The sequence below is a fragment of the Genypterus blacodes genome, unplaced genomic scaffold (genome assembly GCF_046128005.1).
Source record: "Genypterus blacodes isolate CSIRO-AG114 ecotype Tasmania unplaced genomic scaffold, CSIRO-AGI_Gbla_v1 ptg000029l_1, whole genome shotgun sequence".
Classification (NCBI taxonomy): domain Eukaryota; kingdom Metazoa; phylum Chordata; class Actinopteri; order Ophidiiformes; family Ophidiidae; genus Genypterus; species Genypterus blacodes.
Window position 1 is genome coordinate 5035001 of NW_027466842.1, and position 10584 is coordinate 5045584.

The 10584-nt window shown below is 42.3% G+C and overlaps 1 protein-coding gene across 1 annotated transcript in view; it reads left to right on the forward strand.

Moving 5' to 3' along the window:
* The window catches only part of tmem275a (transmembrane protein 275a), a 621-nt gene extending 374 nt beyond the window's left edge, over positions 1 to 247 (forward strand). The window contains exon 1 of the mRNA XM_076144766.1: positions 1 to 247. This exon is cut by the window's left edge and continues 374 nt beyond it. Within this exon, the coding sequence (XP_076000881.1) occupies positions 1 to 247 (247 nt within the window).
* The last annotated feature ends 10337 nt before the right edge of the window (positions 248 to 10584 follow it).

Sequence of the window (10584 nt, forward strand, 5' to 3'; positions counted from 1 at the left end):
AACCAGTGAGCACACGCTGCAGGATACCACGGCTGTGCAGCTCAGCCCCACCTCCTCACCCGGATCATCCCGGGCCTCCAGCCCAGAAAAGGAGGCTACTGATGTGGCCCTGCCAGGGACCTGCAAGCTTTTCACTATGGAGACCAACGGCCCTTCTTCTCTTTCTGCCACTGCAGTCTACTCTGCCTCCACGGCAGCTGGAGGGGAGGTGAGGCTCAACCTGCCACGCGAGGAATCTGCCAACTAGAGGGCCAAAGACTTTTCCAAGGCAGGAGAGCCATATATGTAAATAATCTTCTGGATTGAGGGCTCGCTAAGTGTGATTGTGTTCTCTAGTTTGAGTAGTGTCATTTTTCTGGTTGTGGTGACTTGTCAGCAGTATGCTTTTGATTTTGTTGCCATGCAACCAAATGGTAATTAGCATGCAATTTTAATGTGTTTGTGGTTAATAGGTTTTGGAATTCATATTCCTACCTCTCTTGTCCTGTTTGCTAGCAGGTCTTGGTTTTTCCCAACGGGCATTATGGACAAGTTTCTCTGTCCAAATCCATGTTTATCTTTCACATGTGCCCTTGCCAGTGGAAAGAAGAAGATACAACATACTCTTGTCACTTCAACAAACTGAGAAGACAGAAAATGTGTTGGTTTGGTCGGTTTGTTCTGAGAGCTCAAAGATGAGATGTAAAAGGGCAGCTGTAAAAATTGAGTTGAAATGTTTAAGCATGTAGTGACATTTGGCATTTAGTTTGCCATTTTCAGTGCTGAACTTTTGGGAGCAGAAGACATAATAGGTCATTATTTCACCTGAGACTAAATTCATAGCATTTGCAGTTCTTTTAAGTTCTGATTATCCATTTACAAATGCACAATGAAGCCAGACTTTCTCCGCAGCCAATTCCTAATGAACTTCTGTGCATCCAGCATTGTTTCCTGTATTTACATGTAGCTGTATGCGATGTTGGATTGTGGTTACATTGATATAGTCAGTATTATGTTTCTACTGTTATCTACTTTAATTCTACAATTTCATTTGAGGGATAGATGCACGCAAATCCAATACACAGTCACAATCATTTACATTGCGATACACAGAGATTTTATCAGCAGATATTTTAATGTTTCAATTCCACTAAAGCTAAATTCAGCCTCCACTGCATAGAGTAAAACAGATGATCAGATTCTGGCAGACTGTTCCTCATCACTGTGATATATTCTTGCCACTGATATTAAAGATATTAAATCCCAGAGTTCCCAGAGAGGAACATTGCCTTAGACTGAGACATCAGGATCAAACCAATGAGGGCTATATAACGTTCGACGAATGACAGATTTTCTTCCTGCAAAAAGCTTGGTTTTGTATTCCACATTGTTAGGAAAAACACCTGTAAGCTTTTATTTTTGTAGATCCCGATGACACAATTTGTATATGAACAACTGTTTCATAACAAAAATGGTTAAAGTTTCCGTATTTTAAATCAGTAGTTGCTGTAAATGTCTACATGCAGACTGTTAAGCCACCGAATGGATCAATCCTATAAGTTATCCCTCATTATTTTTGACACATTTCCTCAAAAGGATCAGTTTCCGTGTCAAAACTCTCATTAAATGAGACAAAATGCTGTGTTAAAGTATTTGACATGTTGACATGGAACTGTGTGAATGCAACACTTTGTTGTAGATTATTGTTGTTGTGTGTATTTTAATTGTGTAGCACTTGCACAAGAAACACATCAGAAAAAAATGTGGGATAGAATATTTTTGTGAAGATTATAATTTGTTTATTTTAAAAGTAACCAGTCCAGATGTGTATATTTCAGAGGTTAATTAAAAAAAGGCTCTTTCAGTAGAACCTGTACTTGCTTGTTATATATGCACGACATGGCACTGTGTTCTTGTCACATTGCATTATGTGTCATCATTATGTGTCACCATGATGTGATAATGATAAAAAAAATTGTCCATCTGGAGTTGTTAAATATTATATTTTTAAATGAATTTAATGTGATTTTTGCAGGAAGATACGTGATTATCTTTACAAGTATTACTCATTTCAACAGTAATCCAAATAAGACTCAGTCACACAGGTTTGCAGGAGAAAGGAACACAAAATGATAACAATTAAGACACCAGCATGTTGGTGGTCAGAAAGTGACATCATCCTAGTATCATTTCAACTGCAGTTTAAAGAATCTAATCTGGAGAAAAAGGTGAAAAATCCTCTTCCTTCTCATCTCATGTCATGCCAAGGTGCCCTTAAGCAATAGACGTACACAGGAACCAGTGAACCATAAATCAGAATCCGCCTCGTTTTGCTGGCTTCAGGCCGACGATCACAATCTTGGCCACTAGAGGGAGCCAGTGCCACGTGTGTGGTTTTCTTTGAAGTTACGTAAAAAGTGGCTGTAATTTCAAATACTTCCAGTAGGTGTCAGTAGATCATAGCAAGCTGATTTTGTCTACTGTCTCGTCTGTAAGAACAAACGATGGAGCAAACTACTGTAATACATCACAGATTTCATGACATTGTAAGACTGCATGGTGTTCATTGTCTTGTGTATGCAAAGAGCTTGCTGGTTCAGTATTACAAGCTGAGAGCAAACATATCAAAGTCAACATCCATGGAGGAATAACGTGGTTAGAAAAGCATTTCTTTCTTTGTAATAACATGACGCTCATTTGTTCTTCACAGTCTATGCTAATAACGTAAATGATATGAATGTTATGAGAGTGTCTTGCTCTGGAATGCCTGAAGCTTGGGAGATGATGAGGGCCTTGATCTGGGGTGCCCTACTTTCCAAGACAGCCCGGTGAAAAAAAATGGACGGACGGAAAAATCCTGCTTTTCATCGTAGAGGCTTCAAAAATGAATTCTACCTCTTTGTCACAATTCATTTTATATTTATACTTAGAAATTGGATAAGGAATATAAGGACAGAAGCACGGTCCACCCTATGTACATTGTGCTTTGTTTACTCGAGCCACAAAGAGACCAAGATTGTGTGTATGACCCAATTTTTCTGCCCTACTCCTATGATGAAATGTAGCGATTTGAAAGGTTACATTTTGCTCAGTACGCAAAAAGTGTGTGAGCCAGGACTCACAGGCTACATGGGCAGGAGATAATTGGGATTTTCTATGACTAAGCTTGCACCAGAACAGTTGATATTTATGGAAAAACATGATAACAGCTGAACTACTATCCTACTCACCCACTTCCCACCTTTTCACTGCTTTCCTATTTATCTCTCCTTAAATCTAAACACATAGATTCCCCATGGGGCTGCTGCTCAAGAGGCCTACATCCTGTGTATTTTCCTAGTTGCCATTGACTGAAGAGCCTCATGAACTTTATTAAATGTTTAGCCAGCTGAATGTTCAAAAAGCAAAGTGTTTACAGCTTTCATTTACAGGTTTGTGGGGGAGAAGTCCCAGAGGAGAATATATCCATGTTTATGCAGTGGTCACGGCTTGATCAGCAAAAGAGCAAAGGTCGTGGTGCAGGATTGCGGTTTTAGTGCTGCAACTGCATTCACTCCTACACCCAAACGTAAAGATAAACAGAAGAACTCCTCAAGAGACACACTCTAAAACGACTTAGACTGAGCTCAAAGGGTGATGATGCAGTTTCTACCAAACCCAAATACTCGCTGCCCATCATAATTTTGATACTATGCAAACCCACAGATGACAGTAAGTCATAGTACTTGGATAGCAGAAGAAGGCTCTAACTAATGCCTGGCAAGAAAATGGCCAAAGACAAACCTTGCCAACACACTGAATAAACCTTTGACCTGCACACTACAGTGCACTACAGTTGCATGCAAAAGTGGCGTGTGTCTGCAAAATGTGAGCAGAACCATGTATTGAGTCACTGATCATATAGAAGAAGGGGCACAGACGTGTAAACACGTGGGTAGTATGTTTACCCTGACATTGTTTGTGTCAGTCCCTTGCATATTTGCTGGTTGCATCAGTATTGATTATGTGCAGAGGAGTGCAGCCAAATGCTGCTGGTACCTAAAATAGTATCTTGTATTCATGACTCCTTTGACCCACGGTTTTAAAACGAAATGGCGCAAATTCCTGGAAATTTCCACGTGTAAGGATTTTCGACAAATAAAAATGCAAAAAGGCAAACATGTGTGCAGCCATCACATGCTATCTTGTTTATCATGATGCACATAGTCATAACTACTGCTATATCCACATCCCTGCACCTGCGATCGCAAAGCAACCCATCCGCCTCAAACCAGCGCATGGCGGTTTCTGATGCTCTCTGCATGCATCGGACTGTGTGTGTGTGTGTGTGTGTGTGTGTGTGTGTGTGTGTGTGTGTGTGTGTGTGTGTGTGTGTGTTAGAGCGCTTTTAGTTGAATGAGATGGCAGAGGAGGGGGCTGGGGAGTGTAATCAAGCTGAAAAGATTAGGGGAAGACGAGCTGCTGAGGATCTAGTATGAGGGCAGACAGTGGTTATATAACCCTACCCCGGATCAGTCCGCTCTGAGAGACGGACTGGAAGGCAGAAGAAGGATTTAATGATGTGGGTTGAATTCTAGTGTCCATATTGGAATGAACGGGGGCCAATGGTTATCTGCTTACATCATCTGTCCTTTGACAATAGGTGTCAAAACTCTCAGATTCCCGTAAATGTGTGGCAGAATAACCTACAGAATACTGCTGTCCTCTCACGGAAAAAGAAGATTGTTTTACAGCCATTGAGCATGTGGGCTGCATTTTGTAATTGCTTTATTGGTCACATTATGGTGTTCAGGAGCACAAGCGTAAGCGCATATCTTGCCCTAAGCTCACGTGGCCTGAAACTAAAATGTTTACTCAAGATTGTTCTCCAGCTGTACTCGCTCTTGGTTGGGACACATATCACAAATACTGGACGGCATTCAAAGTAGACAAGAGTAGATGTTGTTTTGCTTTTTTCCATGTGCCAGGCATGGGCGGATCTCGTGACCGCAGGGCTGCTTCTGTTGATCTCTGGTGACAGGAACAGGGGAACACAGACAGTGATCGTCACACATCCGGGGGTAAAGATACAGGCGATTTTTCGATGAGACCCAGCAAGGGTCCCGACGGCAACGCTGCGGCACTCTGCATACGAATGACCGCTGACAATGGTTCCCTTGCCATTCTTAACTCCTCTATTCACTCTTGGTAAATGGCAGTTTTATTCAAGTGGTCAGGCTGTTGCATAACGTCTCTTTTCACAAGCATATATGTGGGCCTGGGAGAAGGAAACATACACGATAGTGCACGAGTAGAGGAACAACAAGGCCACAGGAACATCTAAAAGCACTGAAAAGGCGAATTTGCTCCTCCTGACATTTCAGTTTGTTATTCGTGAGAGCAGCATTAATGCATCAGCACTCAGATCAATCACTCTTTCCTTTATGCAACCTTTAACAAAGCTGATCAATCTGGCTTCTGTTGATTCAGCACCCGTCAGCTTCCACAAACTCAGGGAACAGTTATCCATGTTCCTCTTTAACCCACTGGTGTCTTTGACCTGTCGTTTCATTGCTGTGCTTCACATGTGGCCCTCAGTTTATTCAAGCAAATCAATACACAGACTCGAAATAGAAACAAATATGTTGAGGCAGCGATATGTGAAGGAAAAACATGAAACACGTGAGTCCAACAAGTCCAAATTATGATATTTATGTACGGTAAACATTCCTTAGGAGACTCGTGCAGGCATTATGGAACGATATGAATACTACATCCTTGCTGTTATGTCCTGACAGTATGGCACTGATCAGTAATGCTGGACTGATTTGCGTTGTGGCTTCATTTTACAATGACAGAACTAAATGTACCAGATCAATGTTTTTGGGATTTCCTAAGGGTTGACAAGGTTTGATAAACAACATGCTGCACCACTACGCTCCAGCAGAGGTCCTCGCATTTCAAAGAACCTCAGGCACAATGAATGAAAAACAGTTTGTGTTGGACCTCCATATCTGCCTCAGACCAGTTTTTGTTTTGTGTCCCGCAGAGAAATGAGGCCATCACGTTCTGAAATTAAACATTAGGTCATTGTCCACCGTTGCCCTGCTTGGTTTACTGCACCACGGTGATCGCGGTACATTTCCCATGTGAATCATTCACTTTACTTGAAACCGAATCAATTCTGATTGTTTTATGATGAAATCCAATGCAGCGAACTAACACGGCGTGTTTGTGCGGCAAAGGCAATTTACTGTCATTACAATATGGTGCAAATATCTGCTTACTGTGCTTTTGTTCCTGTGTGCTGTTACGTCTGCATGCGTGGTTTTGTAATACCATGATAACAGGCTGCAGTGTGGATCACTTCAGTTAACAAAGGATGACAGGTAGTTTTGTACTTACCTGTTCACTGACCTGGGCACCGCTTAAATACATACTGCATGGAATTATAATGATAACGGGAGTCTGTGGCAGAATGATTTAATTAAAAAACCTCGCCTCAGCATCTCCAAGAACCTTATGTAATGTATCAGGTATTCATTAAGTGTCCTTTAGATAAGTAATGACAGGCTGATGTTGTGTCTTGACAGACAAGCCACCGCACAGCAGACGAAGAGGCCTGATTTAGTAGTGAGCTGTTAGACGTGGGCCACCTGTGGCAGAGAGGAAGCCCTTCTCGCTGTGCGTCCGACAGGCCGGTTTTATAATGGGGAACCGATTTGCCATGGCAGCGGCTATCAGCGCACTGGGCACTGTGGGGGTGGCCGGTCTGTGTCAGCACTCATTAACATCCATCCGCCTTAGTGGATCCCTCTTCCAGGACTCCTTTAGAAAGAAATAAAGGAGAGATGCTTTACACTTTAATGACTTTCCCACAGTGGCCCTCCAAAACAACAGCTCCCCCTTAAAATGCCGCGGCCTGGCCGAGGCTGGAGGAGAGTCCCCACTGAGGACGGGAAATACACAGTCCACTGTCTGTCCACTCTGCAAGGCCAGCCAACAGGGGGAATAATCAGGCCTTTATGTGGCATGGGGCCTGCAGGGGACAGCCTCGGTATTGTCCCCACTGCGACCCCCCCCCGCACCCTGGTTTTGATTGTTCGTCTGAAGCCAACATGATCACGATGTGACACCCCCGCACCCTAAGCTAAGTCTACAGCGTCCACTTCCTCCAACTGACCCAACCATCCCAACAAACCAAGGGCCGGTAGAGCTCAATTCAATTACTTTTACATCTAGTTTCATGTACAACCACTTGTTCGTGTTCAGACGGTTACAGGATAACGTCCTTTACAGGAAGTGTCAGTCATCTCTTCAATAAAAAGGAAATTACAAAAATGTGACCGCGTTTGGTGCAAATGGACGGATATATACGTTTCTTCTTAATGGAAACAGAAACAAAAGCTGAACTATATTCCAAATGTGTGAGCTGAGTCGAGCGCTTTCTCCAAAATTGATCTCCTGGTACATGAAGACAATAGATTGGATTTTGTTTACCGCAGTAGTTCTGTCTATATTCAAAGTATTCTGTGCTGAATAGAAAAACAGCCTTTAAGTGATAAAACGTATGATTTTTGATGACGACGGCGGATCCTTGCCTTATCCTGCTGCTGAGTCAGCATTAAAATCATTGTCGCTGATGTGTCATCACTGCTGATCACAGCGGAGGCCAAGTGTTCACCATCAAAGTGCGCTAATTTCGCTGCTGTCGTCGAGTCTTTCACACTTTGGACATTTCCCGGTCTCACTTATTTGTCTTATCTGTGCGATGATGACCAACAAACTCCTGTTAAAGTGGATTACAGCTGTTCGGCGTGCATAATACAACTATAATCCCCTCTGCAGCTGTCAACGATCTAAATCCTTATTGAGTCACAGTGTGTGTGTGTGTGTGTGTGTGTGTGTGTGTGTGTGTGTGTGTGTGTGTGTGTGTGTGTGTGTGTGTGTCATCACTCTTCATGTGTGTAAATGTCACTATTCCTGAAATACACCTCACACAAATACCACAATTATTATCATTATATTTCATGACAGATTGAAAGTGTGAAGAATACACATAAACAAGTAAACAAAAGCACATGGCTACTTAATATTCATAGGTCACCAACAACTGGTTACTAACCTTCCAACTTGTCACATCTATATGTTGCAATATTGGCCATACAATCACTGATAAAGAAGCATTACGAACCCTTTGAATTTATTTGTTTTACTGCCGTGTTTTATGAGTATAGAAGCATAAAATGGTGACGACAGAGCAGTTGAACACGTTACAGTGCGCCACAGGGATCAGCATTTGTGTACCTGTGTAATGTCTTGTGCTTATGCCCTGAATTGAATAGGTTAACAACCCTGTACATGTTGGGTGAGTTGGCATCTGCATGTAACTTGCATTTATTCCTAACCTTATAATCTCTCCATCAAACCCGGAAATTTGCTATGCAAACCATACGGCCTGTGCAGGTTGTTGCTTTGCCATCTGCCCACGCAAGCTGAGAAGGAGCTTGAGCACCAACCTACACCTGAATGTGTATAAAAAGGGAACAAATAATTATATTATGGGTGCTTCTGTATTTTTATTTCATTTCCCTCATGAGAGCATGTCTGTAGAGCGCATAGTAAACACACAGCTTGTAATCGATTCCTAAAAAGTAGGCCAATGTTATTTTTATATGCCAGTCAAGGTAATCCGCCAACAAAACAAACAATATTGTCCTGGGAAGTAAATAGGACTTAGTAACCTTTTACGCAAGCTGATAAGTCTGACGCTGAACAACAGCTTGTGAAATCAAGGCGCTCATCAGTCCAGTTATTGTCCTGTTGCCATTCACATTTGTTTTGAACAGGCATTCACAGACAGTTTGAGTTACCCACGTCAAACTGCACCAAAACGGAACTAATCCCGCTCTCGCTCCCTGATCTGATTACAAGCACTCACCACCCCCTGAGGTTTGAACCAGAGAAACCGAGAGACAAAAAGAGAAAGAACCTGCGTGAAACTGGACACCAGACGTCTGGATGGGGAACTGAGACCAGACGTCAAAAACAAACACGCTGTTGTTATAACACACATGGTCATTCACAGGTCAACGGCAAAGTCTTTTTTATGACTCTTTCTGCACAACACTTAGCCACTACTTACGATTATGCTTGTGTTATCACTCATATTCACTTCAATGCCAGAGATTTGCACTCAGGTGGCAGCTTTCTTTGGAGACGTTTGCATGCAGACAGCCGGACTTGCTGGCGCACAGCTGACACAAGGAAGCAGCTGTTTCTTCCACTATCCCTGTATACATGTCAGCGCCTCAGCTGAGTCATGAAGAACAAAGTCAGCCTTAGACTTACATCACGCTCACATACTGCTAACCTCAGGAGTCTGACGCCATGGAGACCAATAAAGCCAGGGTGGCACAATTTCCTTTGCCTCTTTATTGATGTCATAAGAGGGCACGGTCAGACTTGGAAACTGGAGGTGAGGATTGGAGCGATTTCCTTTTCCATGTGTCCAACCACATATCACTTATTATCATTATCAAATCTCAATAACGAAAAAGTGAGGCAGAAGTTAAGACTTTGAAACAGATAAAAGAAATGACTGAACTTGTAACCATGAATAGACTCAAGGCCACATATGCATGTTGCAGTCTTTCCCCTTTAACGTCCACATGTCCTCAGTCAATGGACTTGCAAGCAATGATTCTACTCTGCCCTTTAAAAGCAGTTTAAGAAGTGATCATTTAAGAAAGTTGAAATGATAAGGTGTGTTCATGTAGAATGTGTTGTCATCATCATTGTAGCAAAACCAGCGCTTGTTATTATTATTACTCAATTTCCAACAGCAGATGTTCAGTTTCCTGTACAAATGCCAAATGTCAGAAAGGCAAAGTTAATGACAAACCAGTGAAGAATGTTGAAGACTGATCGAAATAAAGACTGAGACATCGAACTCAGGAGTTGGCAGAGACAGAGCTGAGAGGAGAATGAATATTGGACACACAGTATATTCATCATGTGGACCGCAACGCTGAATATCAATCATGTATTGGTCATGTCAGGTCATGTCAGGTCATAGCATCACAACTTAAGGGTCAATTACAATTAATCCCTGATAGATACCTACATAGAACCTGTCTCACACACAGTGGACCTGTCAAGGAGGGACGCTACAGGTGTAGTTAATGGGCAGTAAAGACTAAGGTTCATGCATCATACCGGTGAGTAAACCATTTGTGTGCGTCAACCTGCACGACACCAACAACCATGACAGAGGCACGCCTAACCTGAGTGTATTCAGTGGGATTGGTTTCGCCTGCTCAGTGACATATCAGCATGTGTTTACAGGACAAAGGCAGATGTTGACCATTTTAAGCCGCCAAACCAGATCCAAAGACATTTTACACAGACATTCCTAAAATTCCTAGAATTTCCATTTGATGCAATAGTGCATTCATAGAATACGCATGTTGTGTTTGAATACATGCAGTTCACCACTTCATCCCATTGAATATGATCAATCCATGTAACTTCATATTTTCTATGAGCCCCACCTTCACAGACAGTCTGTTGCTATAGTAACCTTGCTGATAGCTTTTGGTATTTCTGCCAAGAGTTTAACACTGA